This window comes from Scophthalmus maximus, chromosome 22 (genome assembly GCF_022379125.1).
Source record: "Scophthalmus maximus strain ysfricsl-2021 chromosome 22, ASM2237912v1, whole genome shotgun sequence".
In the NCBI taxonomy this organism is placed as follows: Eukaryota; Metazoa; Chordata; class Actinopteri; order Pleuronectiformes; family Scophthalmidae; genus Scophthalmus; species Scophthalmus maximus.
Window position 1 is genome coordinate 13,102,119 of NC_061536.1, and position 20,743 is coordinate 13,122,861.

At 43.7% G+C, this 20,743-nt stretch overlaps 1 protein-coding gene and 1 long non-coding RNA gene across 5 annotated transcripts in view; one reads left to right on the forward strand and one right to left on the reverse strand.

The window, feature by feature from the left end:
- The window catches only part of LOC118291900 (POU domain, class 2, transcription factor 2), an 80,335-nt gene extending 65,600 nt beyond the window's left edge, over nucleotides 1-14,735 (reverse strand). Inside the window, exons 1-5 of one of the 4 annotated variants that reach the window (XM_035620407.2) lie at nucleotides 14,577-14,735; nucleotides 14,247-14,369; nucleotides 12,705-12,733; nucleotides 12,554-12,601; nucleotides 6,479-6,584 (exon numbers count right to left, since the gene is read on the reverse strand). In XM_035620407.2, coding sequence (XP_035476300.2) covers nucleotides 6,479-6,572 — 94 coding nt within the window. In that variant the 5' untranslated portion in view covers nucleotides 6,573-6,584; nucleotides 12,554-12,601; nucleotides 12,705-12,733; nucleotides 14,247-14,369; nucleotides 14,577-14,735. Of the gene's footprint in view, nucleotides 1-6,478; nucleotides 6,585-12,553; nucleotides 12,602-12,704; nucleotides 12,734-13,838; nucleotides 13,929-14,246 lie in introns of all 4 variants that reach the window. The other 3 variants (XM_035620408.2, XM_035620405.2, XM_035620406.2) reach the window with 3 other exon arrangements.
- LOC124849772 lies at nucleotides 126-20,226 on the forward strand. Its single transcript, XR_007030314.1, has 3 exons — nucleotides 126-175; nucleotides 11,995-11,998; nucleotides 18,624-20,226. It is a non-coding gene; the product is annotated as an uncharacterized LOC124849772 (long non-coding RNA).
- The last annotated feature ends 517 nt before the right edge of the window (nucleotides 20,227-20,743 follow it).

Consider the following 20,743-nt stretch of genomic DNA (forward strand, 5'->3'; position numbering starts at 1 on the left):
ATGCTTAGCAGCACACACACATTAAAACACACCGTGGCACGTAAATTGCAAACCAACACACACATGCACAATATTCATGTTCATGCAAGCACACCGTAACACGCATGAAAGCACGAAAAGTACACACACACACACACACACACACACACACACACACACACACACACACACACACGTTCCCAAACAGCTTAGCTTAGCACAAATGCAGCATCAAGGCTTGAGGTAATGCCAATGACATGGATTGAGCTTTCCAGCCCAGGCTGCCTGGAGAGAGAGAGAGAGAGTGTGTGTGTGTGTGTGTGTGTGTGTGTGTGTGTGTGTGTGTGTGTGTGTTCGCGTTACAGACTGGGGGGGTGTGAGCCTTAAAAACTGAGAGGATCAGACCCAGCTCTCCTGGACACCATGGAATACGATCAAGAGGAAAGTGTGTGTGTGTGTGTGTGTGTGTGTGTGTGTGTGTGTGTGTGTGTGTGTGTGTGTGTGTGTGTGTGCGTAGGATAATAAGATAGTTGCAAACAAAACAACCTCAAACATAATAAGTAAAAGGTGATTTCAACACAATCCTTCACAGAGTATTCCTGCGCTACAATAGCACGTCGCACCACTTCAGTGATAAAACTCAAATTGAATACATTTCAGAATCACTGTTCATGTGGAAAGGCCACAACGAGGTCTTTGTCCTGGACTCACACAGGTTTGTCTTTCTCTAGTTGTGGGGTCACTCTTTGACCTATTGCATGGACTCTCCCTTTAACAACTAAATGTGTCACCTTAACCAGAACCTAAATCTAATACTAACCTCAAGTCCCTCAAACAGCCAGAATCAAAATGTCCTCACAACAACGGTTTCCAACTAAAATGTGTCCACACGACCACAGAAAGGTGAACACACACACACACACACACACACACACACACACACACACACACACACACACACACACACGAACCTTAGAGTCTGCTTTCTGTACATAAACACCGTTGAGTAATCTCTCACGTATCTTCTTCCTGCAACTTACTCTCTACCGACTTCCCCTTCTCTCACACTAACACACACGCGCACACACATGTTCATGCTCGGCCTGCGTGGTGTTGGTGGAGAGCGAAAGAGAGACAGACACAGAGTGTGTGTGTGTGTGTGTGTGTGTGTGTGGGCAGATTTAGAAGCCGGGATCAATGAGAAATGTAGAAATCAATGCACTTAGCAGTGGGAAATCAATGGGGCCTAATCGGGATGCCAATGGCACAAGTCAAAACAATTAAGAGGGAAGAAAAATGTTTAACAACCCCGCCCCCCCTACAACCACCACCACCACCACCCACCTCAATGCCTCCGACCCCCACCCGGATGCTGACACAGCGGCCGAGCAGCGAAGGAGCGAGCGGAGGGACGAGAGAGAAATGGAGAGGGAAGAAATAATACGGGGGATGTCGGCAACGTCGAGCGGCGATCGGACAGCGCCGGTCGCCGCCGGATGAAACGCACCTGGACAGGTGAAGGTTTGAATCCAGGTAATTGGCTCGCATTTCACTTTCACGACCAGGTCAGAAAGGACTCGTTGGATAAAGGAGGAGGAGTACATTTTCACACACAGAGGGACGAGTGAACAGATATGATTCACATGTGGAATTGGTAATAAATCGACGGCCGTCGCTAAAACAAAAGAAGGTGGTAAATTAAAACGAGCTCACCTGAGGATTTCAGCCGATCAACGACGATAAGCTAAAATTAGTCGGCAAATTATGAGTGTGAACTCCTCAAACATGCAATTCAAGAGGCCGGTGGTCGACTAGATTTCTAGCAGGTTAAATGAAACTAGACGAATCTACGACGACTACAAGGAATCAGAGCGCAGGACTACGACGTTCTCCTGGGGAAAGATCTTGTAGTGTGTGACCCCCCCCGTTGCCTCATGAACTCACAACGACTCCCGATCGAAACACGGGAAGTCGCGTAGTGTGAACTACATCCGACGTTCCCGACACTGAGGCTAAAACCTTCTCTCATCAATAAGACCCAGGAAACAGAATCTGACTGCCACCAAGAAACCCAACAGCTACTGTACTGACAGTATGGGAAGGAGACAAAGCGGAGACGCAGTCTTCACCAGTCACCACACTACACACCTGCCGCTCTTCCCGCTGCGAGTTGTGACAAGTCCTCGGACTCTGCCGGCGTCTCCACATACCGATCCGCCGATTCAAGAGGACTCTGTCCTCGGCTTGTCTGCTTCCTCTCTGCCACCGCGGGCGCCGACAATCCTCTGGCAACAACAACTTGGAGCGGACAGCGAGGGATCGTTAGTATTCCCACACTCACGAATTCTGGGATCTTTCCATCTGGGTAACGCTGAAAAAACAGACAAACAGGAAAGTCTCTATCCAGGTGGTGAAGTCTAACTGTAAGTCGTTACATACTTCTGCTCCAAATTGCAGAGGGAGTCACTCCTATTTAAAGGCGCCGATGTGTAACGAGTGTCAGTCTGGAACGTCTATACACCTAAAGTCTGAAAAATCATACCCCTAAATACAATGTGTGGGTTTTTGTCTTCACGTGATACAGCAGCTTTGGTTTTGAATTCCGATACGTGACATTAAAGAGGCAACAGACAGACGCTGGTGGCCCCCTAGTGGTTCGGGGTGGTATTACTGTTTTGTCACTGGCGTAAAGACGTCGGTAAGGTCGCAGGTACTCAACCTAAGAGGCTCCTGAGGAAGTTGTCGACACCACTGTGTCACAGCGTTAACTAGCGGCAGCGTTAGCATCATGGCTAACTCAACGCCAGCAGCCCGGGCTACTGTCCAAACGGGACACAACCGTAAAAATCCCAATTTGAACAAATAATCTCGAGTTAAAACGTCCAGTTGAATTAATCAGTTGGTTGGTTGAGTTACTTACTGATCTAGAAGAAATTTAAAAGAACTGCATGTCGCGTTTCGAAGCCTCTCAAGTCCCCGGGAGCTCCGTCCACGGAGCGAATGACCGTCTGAGGTCCACTCTTGTTTTATCTCTTTTTCTATCACTCTCCTTCCTCCCACTTCTTTTGTTCCTCCGTCAACTGGATTCTTTTTCTCATGCGAGGTTGAGTTGTGTTTGTCAATTCGGCTCTTCCACATTCTGCCATCGTTCATCATGGGGATGGATACGATTTTTCCGCAAATATTCCCGTTGGCCAAGAGAATAACAAGGTCTATAGGGAGCAATATAAGTGTTTCTTCTGTCGCCATTACACTACTGCTATCATCACAATGACAAGTCAGAGCCAAAAAGTTATATTATGGAATCCACTGTAACCGACGATTCAAATCACCCACAGCGGGCGTGTGTCTCTCCGAAGAATGGAAACACTACATCCGCCTTTCACGTCCCCAAAGGGCTGAAGGGTTTTGATAGTCAGCGGGCCAGAGAGGGGTGAAGAAGGGGAGAGGCGGCGAGAGAAGGGGTTTCTGTTCCAGGGCCTCTACTGCAACTCATAAAATCTGCCAACTAATATATGTCTCTGTAAAAAAAAAATTGAGTGATGGAAACGACACGACAGCATGACACAGATGTGCCCAGTGGCACACTGAGAAAAAGAGTGGAGGTGGACAGGTAGCAAGAGGAGGGTCGTACCAACACGGAGGGAAACTGTCTAAAGGTATGGACACGCACACAGGGCTGCGGCTGGGTGTGTGTGTGTGTGTGTGTGTGTGTGTGTGAGAGTATTATGGGGAGATGGTGGTGGGGTTGATCTGGGGCCAATCAATAGCAGCAGGCTCGCTTACGACCCCCGAGTTCCTCCCGGCTTGGCCGGCAGGCTGGAAATCAATGGGCCGGGCCAATAACTCAAGACGAGTGTGTGGATTAGTGAACTGTCAACTAATCAGAGAGTTACTGAATCTGACACCACAGCTATTAACCTATCGATATGACACTTGGCACTGACACACACGCACACATGGATACATATACATAGATATATCTATATATATATATAGATATATATATATATATATATATGTATTGATGAACACGCACGCACATGGTAAACATGTACAGTAATGCGAATGCCTGGCGGTAGCTCGCACGCCTCGCCACAAATACTTCCACACATGCTCGAATCCACATTTGCTTATGCAAACAAACACACTGTTTTGGATTTGATTTACAGTAGATACATGTACACTCCTGGACAGTAAGTGCTTTACACACATACGAACGACTGGAAGAGGGAAAAATCCTTCAGTAACTACAAATATTAATCTCCTATATACGTCTCTTATTTACTTAACACTTTTATAAATTTATAAATGTTTCATTACTCACTTTACTATAGTTAATAAGCGAAATGTTGTAACCCATAAGTGGAGGCTCATAATGAATAGTCTTAGCATTTTTTGTATTCATAGGAGAAGTTATGAGTGTTGGCATATAATATATATGAATAAATTATTATTATTATCTGTGTACAACTAGCAAAATCATCATTACGAAAAACACAAACACTCATTTAAGTAATTATTATTGACTTGCAATTCATGAATTTGTAATGCACATACGCCAAAAATGTTAAACATCTTATTTACTGGATTGAAAATGTAGCTACTGAAATAAAAAAAGGTCATAAAGTCACATGGATTTAAAGAAGAAGAACGACGAAGAAAACTGTATTAACAAACGGAGAAAAGCTGAAAACTGACAGCAAAGAATTCTGAATTTTTTTATAGTTCTGGTGAAAATCAACATCTGTCCTGCTCCTCAAACACGATCCATGAATAAAAAAACACACCTTTAAATGTTGCCGCGCAGAAGAGAACACGCACCGATCGCCGTTCAGAAGTCACACTTCATTTAAGGATCAGCTCAAACCGCCATCAGTCACTTTTACTACACATATTATTTGAGCGCCGCTGCTTTCGACCCCTTGACCCTCCACGCCGCTAATGGCTATAAAATGTGGTGAACCAGAAATTTCAATGTATTCCACCGCTACGGGCTTTTGCATGTCTCCATATATCAATTTGTGCTTGTGAGGCCTTGTTTCCTGCATAGTCAATTTTTTATCAAAGATTAATTTAATAATGAAAATCCCTGCGTGTGGTTTCCCTTTAAGGACCTTTCCTGACTGTTTGATGCGTTCAAGTCCTGAAACATTTCTGTCAGCTCAAAAAAAGGTGAGTAATCTCTGTATAAAAAAAGCAGGGTAAGCTGAGTTTAGGTGGATTTACGCTGAACTACACCCCCCCGGCTTTTATCCACAATTCATATCCCGGTTCCGTCTTTAACATGCGGACGCTGTGATCTTTTCATATTCTCATGTTCCTCCAGTGTGGCTCGACAAGGCTTATACTGTGTCAAGGGTGCTGCTTCATTTTACATTATTCACTTCTATTCTTATGTCCCCTGCTCCCTTCTTCTTCCTTTTTTCTTCTGGGGAGCAAAAAGGAGATTATTTTGGGGGGTAATTCCATTGAAAGCGCTCTGAAATAACTTGACTTGGCATGTGCCTATACAAGGCTCCACAAAGGGGCTCCAGGAATACTATTCATTAATGGGCTGAAGCAAAGGGAAGAGCCGGACAAAAAGCCTTGTGTGTGTGTGTGTGTGTGTGTGTGTGTGTGTGTGAGAGTGTGCGGGTGTGTGTGTGTGTTTGTGATGACTAAAATGAGGGAGAAGAGAGAGCACGAAATCACCTGAGAGAAAATAAGACAGCTGGGGGGGGGGGGGGGGGGGGGGGGGTTGAAAGAGGAGCAAAGAAACTACTGGAAAATAATCAGGTGTTGAGAAGAGAAGCGAAGAGCGGAGGGAAACACTGTACTTAGACTTAGACTTTTTGAGTGAGTCACAACCCTCATACAGTACAATTGTCATATCTAATTTCCTCTTCATAATCTACTAACCAGCTTTTTAGCGATGGATGTGGGTAATTATCTTTCCACAGATGCGGTTGTTTCTTATATATGTGTGTGTGCAATAATATAATGACAAATATTTCCCAGAAAATAACAAAACAGACGACTGTAAGAGAAGAAAAAAAAAGAAAAGAGAAATTAACAAAAAGAACAAAAGGGAAGTGGCAGGAATATTCCAGAAATCAGACAAGGTGAAGAGGAGATGGCGGCTGCTGTCTGATGATAAGAGCTGAGTCCAGGGCTAAAAGAAAGAGGGATGGAGGCAGGTTACAGAATTAGAGTCGCCAAGAGAAAGGGCGAGGGAGGGGTGAGGAGGGAGAGGAGGGGAGGGGAGGGGAGGGGCAAGTTCATGGGCCTCCCGCACACGCACACACACTGACGCACACACACTCCGGATTAGGAAACATATGCAGTGGAGCAGCGAGGGATTAGGGGGTGAACGGGAGCTGGAAGAAGGAAAAGAGTGCTTTTTTGGGGAGGAGGAGGAAGGGGTGACGCGGAGGGATGGAAACACAAGTGCTCGGCCAGGCGTATTTCCACCTCGCTTTCATCCTCCATCCTCCTCCTCCTCCTCCCACCCACTCACCTTCGTCTTTGAAGCCGTGGGATGACGAGATCGGTGTGAAAGGACACGGAGAGGGACACGGGCGGAGGCCGCCCTCGGGCCACCGTCCTTCCATTGACGGATTTTGCTGCAAACACAATATATAGTAAAAAAAAAGAGAGTCAGTTTTAGTTTCCGTACACGAGCAGTGACACGGTGCCCATCTGTGTTTTGTTCACAAGCAGAAACATTTTGACTTTGTCAGGTTGTCGGGCAACTGACGGGTGAAGGACTGCATTGTGGGAATGTTAGCAGAAAGCGGTACCAAGGAAAATTACATTTTTTTCATTCCAATGTGGGAATTGAAGGGCATTTTCATGAATAACATAAACTTTAAACAATAGAATTCGGACACTCACACAATACAATAAGCACAATTTGCTTAAAATAAGTGGTTATGTGAGCAATAGCGCCACCCATGGAGAGGATGAGGTCTAACAAGTATAAATTAGCCAATTTAACATTGAAGCATCGACACGTACTTTAGGAGTATATATCATATTCTGTTAGATTATAATCGAAACACTAAATAAAACACAAAATTATTATCTGGAGTTTTTGCAGATTACTCACAATTTTTTTAAGACTTTCAATGCACATTAAATTGTCTTTTATAGTAAATAAATATACTGTGCAAGTCAAACAACTTCATGCAGCCTACTATACGACGACGTGTGTGTGTGTGTGTGTGTGTTTGTGTGTGAGAATCTGTAAACCTGTGTGTGTGTGTGTGTGTGTGTTTTGGGGGAGTTACAGGGGGTCAAGAGTCAAGGTCAAGTTATAATTTGGCTGAGCGATGAGGGGATGGTGGGACAGTGGAGCAGAAGGAGAGAGTAAAGAAAAAGTACGAGACGGAATGAAATGATGGCAAAGTGAAACCACCGAGAGCGACCGAGAGGCCGATCGGTGACGAGGAGGTAAAACCTGCAACTGCAATGTCCCATAAATCGGACAATGTTCCAGTTTCCTTCAGCTTGTCTTTGTAATTTTTTCTCTTTTCTTCTTTTTCATTTCTTTTGCTTTGTTGCTTCGGAGGGGAATAAAAGGAAGCAACTTTAAAAAAAATATATAAAACCATATTTGGTATCAAGGTTGTTGTTCAATTAAAATGATCAGCATCATGTGCGACACGCTAATTAAATCTCATATTGGACAACTGATACAAAATTAAATATGTGCCGTTCCCCTCATCACCCTCCGTCTGCCCCCTGACACACACACACAGACACACAAACACACAGAGACACCAACACACACACACACACACACACACACACACACACACACACTCCAGGCCCGGAGAGGTCAACCTTTGGTGGATGAGGTCAGGCGTCTGGGATGAAGTTGACCTTTGACCGGCAGGGCGCGTTCGCCCGCTAACATTCTAACCAGCTGGACAATGAGCCATCGCTTGGTCTGTTTTATGTGTGTGTGTGTGTGTGTGTGTGTGTGTGTAGTGAGTAGTGTTTAGACACGTGTGTAATTATATATTTTGTTATGTTGTTTGCTACAATGTCTATAAATGTGTGTTCTATGGTGTGTGTGTGTGTGTCAACAATATTGATCAGGCCGAGGTCATCCACTGACATTCCCGTCTTTAGTCTTTGGCGCAAGAAAGCTCATCGCTTCCTGTCTTCGTCCTTATTCGGTGGGGGTTAATATCTCATTAACTGCTATTATCTCCGCACCAGTCACCACGGCAACAGCCACCGGGACACGAGCCGACAATTCCCCCGTAGCCCCCGGATCAGACGGGCAATGAGCAGATTATTGGAAATCAATCCGGGGGGGAGTTACTGTTTCCCTGACCTCCCAAGTTTCATTTCCACTATTTATTGAGGAGCGCACTGGTCAAATGTCGACTATCGGCCGGTTTACACAGACGTCAATACGCGCAGTGACGGCAGTCGATAAGCGACGGCAATCATGATCGTGGTTAATCATTGCGAGGTTCATAAATCAGACGGTAGCTGGAAGCCATTTTGTGTCAGGAAAGAAAAAGGTGTTGGATTAAAAGGTCAGTATTTATCTGCTGTTTTCTTCCAGTCAATGTTAAGCAGAAATAAAAAATATAGTTATAATGTCAGAAGATGTATATATATATCTATATATTTCTTTCTTCCTGATCTTTATTTTCCACGGAGCAAAGGAGGAATTATATTTATTTTTAACTGCTTATAGTTTGAGCTCGGGCTTCACACAACCAACAACTTTTACAGTGGCAGCAATTTCCTGATCACTCAACTCACTCTTTCATAATTGATGGATTGTTATGATCTACACATGTCTTACTGATCATATTCACGTTCCAGGAGAGAAAGGTTAACTTTGGATGACAACAACTCACGAGCCATGTAAGGCCTCATGTGCATATTTATCCTAAATGTGTCAAACCGGAACAGTTACAGTAGATAAGCAGATGATAACATTTATAATTCGAGCTAAGATACATATTTCAAATTTCCTCCACTGGGTTTGTTTAATAAGAAATGTCCTACTTCTTTACATTCAGATAAAACATTTAAACTTTTCCAGTTTAGACTCCTGCATAGCAAAGAATGAGCAGTTAACTTTACAGTTACACTTTTTACAAAACTATAAAATTTAACGTGTGATTGAAATAAGTATTAATAAAGCTAACAATGTACTGGATGGGGTTTGGTCGTTCGGACACGTCGATGAAAACAGAAGCTAATGAGGCTACGTTGGCGCTAAACTGTAGCTTCGCTGTAGCGAGAGATAGCATTTACGGGTAATCCAAATATTATGGGGTCGTCGTCGACCCTGCAGTTCCGGGACGCCTACGTTCTGGGACTGTGCCGCTTCTGAGTTTAATAACCGTGTGTTTCTTTACAAGACGAAAACATGAGTTATCACTGGCGACTACAAGCTACTTAGCCGTAATTAAAACGCGAGCCGAGGCTCCGCCCGTTGTTTCGCCGCGGGGCCCACAAGTCGCCTTAATGGAAAGAGTGGTCGGCTGACCTTTGACCCCAGGGGGGTCAGGGGGGCCACGCTGACAGAAGCCCCCCTGCAAATTGATGAAAAAAAAAAGGCAATAGAGTCTGTAATAAAAAGCAAACGGCCGCGTCACCAAATAATCACGATAATAACGATGCTTTGTTATTCTGTTTTCATTTATTTATGAATTTAACTGTTTCCAGGTGAATATGTTTTACAATGAATCATCCACGTGAGGAATTTATCATTCAAGTTCAGTGATTTTTTTTCTTTATTAAAGATGAAACATAATAACAGATTTGTCTTTTTTTTCTACATGTAAATCTGAATGTATAGTCCTCAACTCTCTAATATCAATATTAATATCATTTAGGTGAAGTTTAGATCATAATCCTGATCACGATTTACATTTAAACATTGACAAGACGTTTTATTTTATTTTTCTGCAGATCGAAGGTGTCACGTGTCCCCCTCCAGATATGATATTGCAGGTTATTATTCATCAATTCAAATTAAAAAGTCAGACCGTTGCGACTCGACGGCAAATCGATCGATGACGAATGTGGACATTTGAGAGTCTTTGTGTAATTTTCAGACACAATTGAAGCAGAAATAATTCCTCTAAGCTGATTGGACCTTATTCACCGAACAACATTGATTCTACACTGTGGAGAAAAGACTTAATATTTAGATAAATTATCATTCATGCAAATAAAGAAATTACATTTACTAAATACAATAAAACGCCAGTGAATCATCTTCCCCTGTTTCTCTTTAATACCCGAGAAACTTTTGATTTCGTGCAGATAATTTATTCATTCATTTAAATTTCGTTCGCGTTCACTTTTCTGCTTTTAATAAAATCATTTGCTTTTCGGATTTTGAGATATTTTCAGTGACAAACGATTAAAACTTCTTCTGGTTCTTCCAGCGCGAATTTACATCAGATGCATAAATCAAAACGTCACTATAAAATGAACGCGAGCACGTGCAGAGTGAAAATAACTGTATTAAATATTGATATTTCACATTCACTTTGATTGGTGATTGAAAAAAACATGATTTTACACTGTGACTGATTTGCATATAAGCAAATATTTGAACCGGCAGAAAAAAATCCGAAGCTTTTTGCGATTTCTTTAAATTTGACAACGGCAGCTCACATATTAATGAGCACAACGAAACATAATATTTTAGCTTAATTAACATTTTTATAAAAAAATTTAAAACCAGAAAAAACACTGGTTTAGGTGGGAGAAGTAGAATCATACGTTTTCTTTAATTCCTCAGAAGACATTAATACAGCAGACCTGGGCTTTGTGCACTGATAAATATGAATAAATGAACATATCAATAAAAATATAAATAAATAAAGCGGTGACAGGGTGAATAAAACCTTGCTGCTGCAGTAAAGACACCGTGCAGTGGTTCACTTTGATTTCAAGGTTAAGGGGAGAATTCTGGGCATGATTTTATTTCCATTAAAACAAATATTTACATTAAAAAAAATCAAAGACCACATTATGGCAATAATATGAAGTAATAAAAAAAAACATGAGGTGGATTTAAAGGTTCAATTGAGGGGTTTGAATCAAAAGACTGCTGCTGCGCGCGAACGTGTCCGACGACGTATCGATCATCGGGAGTCATATCTGTTATTAGAGCATCAACGGCTCAACGGGCCGTGTGTGTGTGTGTGTGTGTGTGTGTGTGTGTGTGTGTGTGACACAAGTAGGATTTCCATTAATTTACCTGCAGAAAACCAAACGTATGTCACGGATGGATCTGTGATGAGAGCATGCCTTTGTTGGATGTCAGCTGCTGTCAATGTGTGTGTGTGTGTGTGTGTTTTAAAGAGATAGAGAAGAAGATGAATCATTTTCAACTTTCATTTTCACGCAGGAGGAACGGAACAAGGTGAAGACACGGGACGTCCCCCCCCCCCCCCCCCCCCCCCCCATCCTCTTCTTCTCTCTCCCTTTAATTGATTCCTCACAATCAACTCAGTGTGCTCATCGATCCCGCGATCGGCAACCTCATCACTTCCACGTTGATCCCGAATGAAGACGGGGGCCACGTTCAATAACAGTGAGGAGAGTCGGCGATGAATAACAACCCCCGCGCGTTCCCGCTCCAGGGCAGGACGCACCGGAAGGAGGGGACACGGTGCGTCCTGCGTAAGAGACACAAGAGAGGACGAGGAGGAAGCGATGCTGTCGCACATGCTGCATTTTAAATATGAGGTCAGAGTAAATGAAACGTAAAATATCGAATTAAATTGAAAAACCATTCTTGCCAAAATCTCGACCCGTGCGCATCTCTCGTCTCCAGCGTTTAACCCAACTGGCCTGATTGAATCCTGTTACACACCAGCTCAGCCAATTAAAAGGCCCGCTGGGCACATCAGTCACTCGGAGTCCGGCCAGTGTGTGAAATGTCAAGCGGCAGCATCTCTGTGTCAGGTTCAGTAGCTCTGGAAGAGGAGGAGGAGGAAGAGGAGGAAGAGGAGGAGGAAGAGGAGGAGGAGGAGGAGGAAGAGGAGTAGGAGGAGGAGGAAGAGGAAGCGGAGGAGGAGGAGGAAGAGGAGGAAGAGGAAGAGGAGGAGGAGGAAGAGGAGGAAGAGGAGGAGGAGGAGGAGGAAGAGGAGGAGGAGGAGGAGGAGGAGGAGGAGGAAGAGGAAGAGGAAGCGGAGGAGGAGGAGGAAGAGGAGGAGGAGGAGGAGGAGGAAGAGGAGGAGGAGGAAGAGGAGGAGGAGGAAGAGGAGGAGGAGGAGGAGGAAAAGGAGGAGGAAGAGGAGGAAGAGGAGGAGGAGGAGGAAGAGGAGGAGGAGGAGGAGGAAGAGGAAGAGGAAGCGGAGGAGGAGGAGGAGGAAGGGAGGAGGTCAAACAAGCCTGCAGGCAGCAGCAGCTCCCACTCCGGCCTCCCTCCCTCCCTCCCTCCCTCCCTCCTCCTGCAAAATAATGAGACATGCTCATCTGACCACTGCCTGACTCCTAATGTAACTTTGTCACAGAGTGAGGTTCAGTGTGGAGGTAAAGTTTGAAAGAGGAAAGTGGCAGAAGACGAGGGAGGAAAATGAATCTCAATGGTCCTCACCCGTCATGCCGCGTTGGATTTCTGCTTTCTGTGTCACACGCGTCGTCCCTGGTAGATAAATGAATAAAAGTGAAATTACATTAAAGTGAAAGCTCATCCGTGACCTTGGAAACTGCAGTTTATGAATAACTGAGGTAAAATAAAATCTCACCACAAAGTCCCCGTGCTGCTGCTCAGGAGCTTAAATAGAATTAGAAAAATGAGTTCAGTGAATAAAAAGAAAGACCATTTTATTTCATAGAATATTGAGTTTATGAAATAAAAACTCATGTGCGGTTCATTGCCCTGGGAATACGATGCAAATGTCTGTGTAGGAACAGAAGAAGAATGAAGAAAAAGAACAAGAACAAGAACAAGAACAGGAAGAGGAAGATCAGGTTTAAAAATATATATATATATATAAATAGACGAGAATAAATGAAACTTGACGAGAACAGAAGAAATCAGAGCAGAGAAGAACAGGACGGAACAGGAGAGAGAGTGAGTGAAGAGCAGATAATAGAGTAGAGTAGAGTAGAATAGAGGGGGGGGGGGGGGTTTGATGGTGTTGGTCACGGGGGGTTAAAAGAAGGAGGCGTCTGAAGCTTGTGAATTAAACGCTGTGAGGCCCCGTGTCCTCGGCACGTGCAGCGGGCCCCAAGAAGAAAAGGAGCTCTGGCCCATCTGGCTTTTTAGAGACAGGAAGAAAAGGGGGGAAAGAAAGAGAGAGGCCGGGAGACATAGAGGGGCAAGAAGGTGAGAGAGAGAGAGAGAGAGAGAGAGAGATGGGGGCTTCCTCAATGGAGAGGGAGCGTGGCACAAGCACAGCCAGGTGTTTAGGGGCCTTGATTCCCTCTGGGGGTCAGCACGGTAAGAAAACAACAAAAAAAACCTGTCGGGGCCTCATTGTGACGCGACGCGAGGAGGGTTTCTGGCGAGGCCGACATCTGAAAGGGTCGAGGTCCCCGTGTCGGAAGCGAGGAGGAGGAGGGGGGGGGGCACGAGAAAGATGAGGCGGAGAAAAGGAAGAAAAAGCTTTTTGTTTGAAGGCAGGAACTATTCAGGAAATCCCAGTAACGAAGAAAAATAGTGTGAAACTGTGTGTTTGTTCACAGCCTCCCTCTCTCTCCCTCTCACACACACACACACACACCCTGTACCTCTACTGCACTCAGCATCTTAGCTGTTTCCATGGCGACGGAGTTGAGACTGCAACCAAAAAAGGGGGTGAGGGTGGAGTGTGTGTGTGTATCTGTGTGTGTGTGTGTATGTGTGTGTTTATGTGTGTGTGTGTGTGTGTGCGTACAGCAGCAGCAGCAGCAGCAGCAGCAGCAGGTGATGAGGTTCAGCTTCTGGCTCAGAGCGTCAGCATCTGGGAAAGTGATTCCTCTCCTGTCTAATAAAAGTTATATTGAGGTAGAAACGAGAAAAAAAAAGAAATACAGACACAGTAACGATCATTAGAGGAAGCAAGCAGAGCTCAGCAGGAAAAAACAACAACAAGAAAAACGAACCGGACTGAAGTGTGAAGAGGAAAGTGAGCAGGAGTGAATCTTTTTACTTTGTCGTCTTCAACACGTTTCACATGCAACGACACTCAGAAGTGAAACTTTTATTTAACCTTTTTTTTTTTTTACATACACATTTGTTTTACTGTACATCTATTAATGCCGTTCCGTGAATTGCCTTGTTGCTGAACTGTAAATAAACTCACCTCGCACATTAAAACACCTTGACAAAGGCCCCGAGTCGGAAACAAGTCAAATGAGGATCAGACTCTTCCAGTTCATTGCGGAGGTTTAGTTTCAGATTTCACCGTAGTTCTTTGACACTCTTCCTATGGATGAGATGAGATCATTAAAAGTTGATTTATATTGATTTGTATATTCCAAGATTTCCCTCGGGATCAATTAAGTATCACTAACTTCAATCCAAACCGCAATCTGTCCCTAAACCTATAACCAGACAGACTTTGAGCCAACCGTGACCATTGACAACTGTGACCGCGTTTGTTGTTACCACGGTGACAAAAGATGGAGCGTACTCTCCTCCAGTGGGTCGTATCTCAGGACGGGGATGAACATGCAGCACGGTTGTTTAGATCGGAGGAGTTGTTGGTCGTGACAGTGAGTCAGCGAACACGAAGCAAAGATCACCAAGGTGAACTTTGTTAATTTCCTTCCTGTGACACGATGGAACGGCGTCTGCTAAAACAAAACAAAAACAACGTCATATTTGACTGATCATTTACTCGGTCGACACACGTCTGAAGTATAAAGGTCGTCTTTGATCATATTCACCAAATAACATCAAGATATCATTAACCGTGACAAACATGGACAAAATTAAATTTTCATTTTTCATTTTGAAATGGTGGAATTATGTCATGTTATTGTCTCTGATCCACTTTTATGAATCAGCTGCAGTGAAATGCAAAAAAAACAGGTAACACGGTTTTATACATTTCAAGAGTTTTATAAGAGTGGAGCACATGATGGTGTTTTATGACAATAATGAATAAATAAATAGAATTAGATTTGTTGTTGAAAATAAATCTGAATGATCCAGAATTTTACTTGGGGATATGTGATTAATATATATATATTTTTAAATTAAGAAATTACAGCATTTTTGCTGGCTGGTTAAAATCTTTCAGGAGTTTGAGCTCGTCCCTAAAAACAGCTCTTACTTTATTTAACACATATCTCATTATTCTTACATGTAATTTTCCATATATAAAAATATCTGCCATATTACATAGTCCTATTAATATTTTAAAAAGCACAGTTCTCTCACGAGTCAGAGAGAGCAGTTAGCAGACTGTAGGCTGACATCAGACATAAATCCATATTTCAGAAAACAGAATCCAATTGAAAAAAGAATCGACTCTTTTCTTTTGTCCTATTATATGAAAATCTGAATCTATGAATCTCCTCCCACTGTGGGAGGAAACTTCCCGTCACACACACACACACACACAACCAGTCAACGAGGAAACGATAATCCCGGAAATCCAGAGCAGAACAGTTTTTTAACTTTCTTTTTTAACCTCGATCAGAAGAAAGAGAGAAGTCGTCGAAACATCTGCACCATGCAGGAGAACAAGGAGCAGGTGGAGATCTGTGCGCACGACGGGGCCGCCACACACATCGTCAGGTACGTGAACGCAATACGGAACCAAAACATCTGTAAAGTTCATGTGAGTTTTTCTCTTCTTGTTTTAGGGCTTCCGGATGTTTCGCAGCTGCCTGGTGAACTTACCTGTTCATAATATATATATATGCCATCATAACTTATTCATAATAATAATATTAATTCATACACCATATTATTTCTGGGGAACAAGACCATTACAGTGAAGGTGAAGTGTTTTGATTTGCCTGTGTTGAAGGTTAGATTCCCCTGCAGCCGGTGCATCATCCTCCTCCTCCTCCTCCTCCTCCTCTTCCTCGTCGTCGTCTCCGTGCAGGTCCTCGCTGTGGCCGCAGAGCTTCGAGCGCCTCCGCGTGGACAGATGGTTCCACTGCAGCGAGACTCTGTCCCGCAGCGGCCCAGAAGCCAAGTTCAACAACTTCCTGAAGCTCTTCTTCCTCATCACCCTCGGCTTGGGTGTGAAAAAGTAGGCAGTCATTTAAATTATTCCTCTATGACAGTAAACTGAATATATTAGGCGTGAGGACAAAACGAAACATCATCTAGGGGGTTTTCAGGAAACACCATCGACATTTCTCACCATTTTATGGACCGAACAACTAATCGATTAATCGAGAAAATAATCCACAGACGAATCGATTATGAAAATAATAATCAATTGAAATTATGCTTCAGCTGTTTTTTTTCAAGCCTGCTCCGCGTTAAAGAGCATAAATTCATCAATTCGTTTTTTACAAGATGCTTTCAATATTTTGACATTCATGTTATTGTTTGATCGATCAATTGTTTGCTCCATAAAATGCAAAAAAAGTGGAAAATTCTGATGTTTTTTTTCTTAATTTTTGCCTGAAAATGACTTTATTTCTGGATTATCAAAATTGTTGAGATTTAGAAATTGCTATTGATCATTGTCAATGTTTTTACACCATGAATCGATCATATCTAATTAAGGCAGAAAAAACCACAGATAATATAAAGTGTTATCTATATATATATACACACACACACACACACACTCGACTTTGTGGATATGAATTAATGCAGCCAATCCGTTTCTCCCTTCTTTTCCCGACAGCATCATATTCTGCAACATGACTGAACAAAGATTCAAGCAATTGAGGGGAACTGTGCTGCTGCAAGTCTGTGGTGAGCCTCGGCCTATTTGTTATGTGTCTTATACCTGGATTTGTATTTATTTCACGCTGCAAAGTTGTCTTAAACACACACACACACACAGAGAGCGAACGAGGAAACAGTAGCACTGACATGGATCTTGAAATCAGTCACACACACGCAGTCGTCCAAGCTGCACGGGGGCCCGTCTGATAACCCTGCAGCCGTAATGCAGGATATTGGGAGGGGAAGGGGCCGGGGGTCTGCAGCGGCGGCGGCACTGGGAGATTGGCTTTGCACGGACGCCTTGTGACTTTAAGATCCTATTTGGCCCCACTGGCTTAAAATCTGAAAAAAAAGAGAGAAAGAAATCTTGGCACTAAGGTGCTTTTGACCAGATAAGTCGAGCTCGGATGGGAATTTATATTCTGAGCCACGAACTGGCGGCGTTTTTCCTCACTCCTCTAAACACCAAAGCTCCGTCTGTTACAGCGGACAGAAATGAGCTCAGTCGGGTCGACGACTGGAAAATGAACGACGGGCCGGACACAGTGTCGCGAGCACCTGCGTGATCTGATGCAGTCCAACGGTTCGCCAATGAATTTTACATTTGAGCAGTGTGGTTTTTTTTCCCGTTAGAATGTCAGAGGCTTGTCGTCGAGCTTCAAATACACGAGTCCCCACCTCACATTAAACACCAGACTGTGGCCCTCAGAGATGTCGCCGTCCACTCCATCATCCTAACAAATGTGAAAACTTGTGACACTTTACGTCAAAAGTAAATAAGCCTTTGCGTTCGAGTGCTTTGGATTTCACCTGGGTCTTTTCTTCTCTGTGCAGCTGCGGTCGTCGTCGTCTCGGTGCTGGTGACGACGATGACGAAGAGCGTCGGCTCGGCGCCGCCGAGGGAAGCGGAGGCGCGGGCGATCTCTGCCGTCGTCCAACACGTTTAATTAATAAAACAAGGAGAAGGTGACGGCGGCGCGTCTGCGGACACAAGAGAGGGATGTTCTGCCATGGCAACAGGAGCGGGAGGTTAAAAAAAATCACACACAGAGAATGTGTTCAGACTGATGCACACGTTCACGTAGACTGTGTTTGTTGTAACGGTACAAAACAATCCTGTGACATTTTAACCCCTGATTTATGTTTTAAATGCCCAGTAAAAGATTGTCTTTTTTGTGGCTTTCAAATCAACACGTTAACGACGACACGTGGAACCGTGGTCCTCCAGCGTCTGTGTTCATTTACTAAAGTCGTAGAATTTTTTTTTTTTAAATGTTCATTTGCTTCATTTAGAATAAATACACTCGACGTTTGAAGCTGCCAACAGGAAACTGGGAAGAGCAGTGTTTAAACAGAGAACTCGTTTTCACTAAAAGACAGGAGGTGTAAAGTGAAATAAAGATTTAAAGGCTTAGTCATCAGAAGTCCCGTCGTCATCCTCTGAACAGATGCTGTCTTTCTTTCTGCAACTTGAACTTGAACAATCTGCCTGACGCAAAAAAACACACAAAAAAACACTTGAGTCATTTCATTTCACTAAAAACTCTTTAGATTTTAGATAAGGCCTGTGATTATTTCTGGCGTCGTCCGACTGTAACGTCTCTTTGAAAAAATGTGCATTCATTCGTTCAGATGGTTTCGCTCTAGATTTATTTGTTTATCCATCACTGCTTCGTGAAGCTCGACTCGACGACAAGTCTTTCTTTATAATCAAGGTTTATTTTTTTTCATAAAAAAATGAATAAACTGGACTCGAACGGAGCCGAAAGTCGACTGCTTCATATATTATTGCGACACACACACACACACACACACACAGGAGAGAGAGAGAGAGAGAGAGAGACAGATGGAGGGAGAAAGATAGAGACAGCGACCACATACAACACCATTCATTATTAACACACCCAATATAGCAGGACTGGACACCTCTCTCTCCTCCACCCGCCCCCTCCCTTCCTATTAACCCACACACACACACACACACACACACACACACACACACACAGGCAGAGAACGAGAGCCCTCCAGGACCCTCCCCCTGACCCTGCGACCTAGGCGTCATGGTAACCCTCTGACCCATCCTGCTGTTGCTGTGGTAACAACCTTGGAGCATGTCTGACCACTGCCCCCCCCCCCCCCTCTCTTACACACACACACACACACACACACACACACACACACACACACACACTCCCCATAGCCCTACAGCCGCCCCCCTCCTCCCGCTCCACGCCGAGCCGAGGCAAACCGATCGATATTCTATCACACAGAACAGTGGAGCGAGAGAGAGGAGGCCACGGGCCAGCCAGATTACTGGGAGGAGGAGGAGGGGGGAGGGAGGGGGGGTTGACAAAAAGAGAGGCTGTGTGTGTGTGTGTGTGTTTGTGTGTCAGAGGAAACGACGAGGGTTTTAGGGAAGGCAGGAGATGAGGAGTGTGTAGGGGAGGTGTGCAGAAAGGGGTTTTAGCGGTGCGGGTGTAATCGGGTAGAAGATTGAGAGAGGGTGTGAGTGTTTGTGGTGGGGGGCTTGAAAGAAAGCGGTAGCAGGAAGGGACTGAGTGTGTAAGAGGATAGAAGATTGAGAGAAGGTGTGTGTGTGTGTGTGTGTGTGTGTGTGTCAGAGGAAAGGTGTTTTAGTGTGGTTGTTATGGTGGATGGAGAGAGGAATGTGTGTGTGTGTGTGTGTGTGTGTCATAATGAGGGGAGCTGCAGCACTGTGGGGCCTCTCCTCTCTTTTTTCATTCAAACACTGAAGTCCCAGCTGTCTGTCTGTCTGTGTGTCTGTGTGTGTGTGTGTGTGTGTGTGTGTGTGTGTGCTCCCGTCTGTATGAATTTATTTAACTCATTTAATATTTATCTGCATTCAACATGAACACATCACAGCGACTGTGTGTTTGTACATTAGAAGTATTTTATGAAAAACTGAGGTCAGGCGCTCGAGACTCCGTCGACGCCTTCGAATGCAAACTTAACATTTCATCTTTATACCTTGACTTTCAGTTCACACCTGCTTCTTTGACCAATCCAGGTGTTGAACCTGTTCACGCTGCACAAACGTCCACGTTCACTACATCACATCAGTCTGACTCGGTTTCATCCTCTCTGTCCACTCTGTTCATATCTCTCTTCCTGTCCAGTGTCCACTCAAACTTTTCATTTCTTGTTCTCTTTGAATCATTTGTTCTCTATAAGTAATATAAGAAGGAGTTCGGTCGCGATCTGCTCTACATTAAAAGAGTTAATCTGTTATGATTTGGCGCTGAATGACAAACTGACTTGAAATCCAAATTCAAATCCCTTCTTATACTTTTATCTGAGTTTTAATTTCTTGTGAACTGTATTTCTGACTTTTTATGGTTCTGTGAAGCACTTGTAATCTTAATTTTGAAGTGCTCTATAAATAAAGATTTTTCTTTTCACTATCATGTTGTTTTATCTCCTTCTCCAAGACTTGGTTTTAATGTTTGTTTTATTGTCCATGAGGCTGACATTTTTCCTATATGCCTTATTAAAACATCAGGACATTTGCTGTGGCATTTGCAGAGATGATGAAATTATTGATCTTTTATTTATTAAACAACAATAATGTATGTGTATGTATATATATATGTGTGTGTGTTTGTGTGTGTGTGTGTAGGACATGAGTGTTTAATTATAGTAAAAGGTATTATGAATAAAAATTATAGTATAGTAAAAAGTGTTATGAATCAGTTGCATGAAAGTCCCGAGATAAAGAAACAGGAAAGAGGATAACAACGACCCGACAAAAGAGGTGACCTATATCCCTGGGTTAGAAGTGTGTGTGTGTGTGTGTGTGTGTGTGTGTGTGTGTGTGAAGTGGGCAGCACTCATTTGCTCTGTGAGCCTTGTAATAGTATTCATGAAACATGGACACTCTTTCACATACACACACACAAGCCCGTTCACAAATAGAAGCAT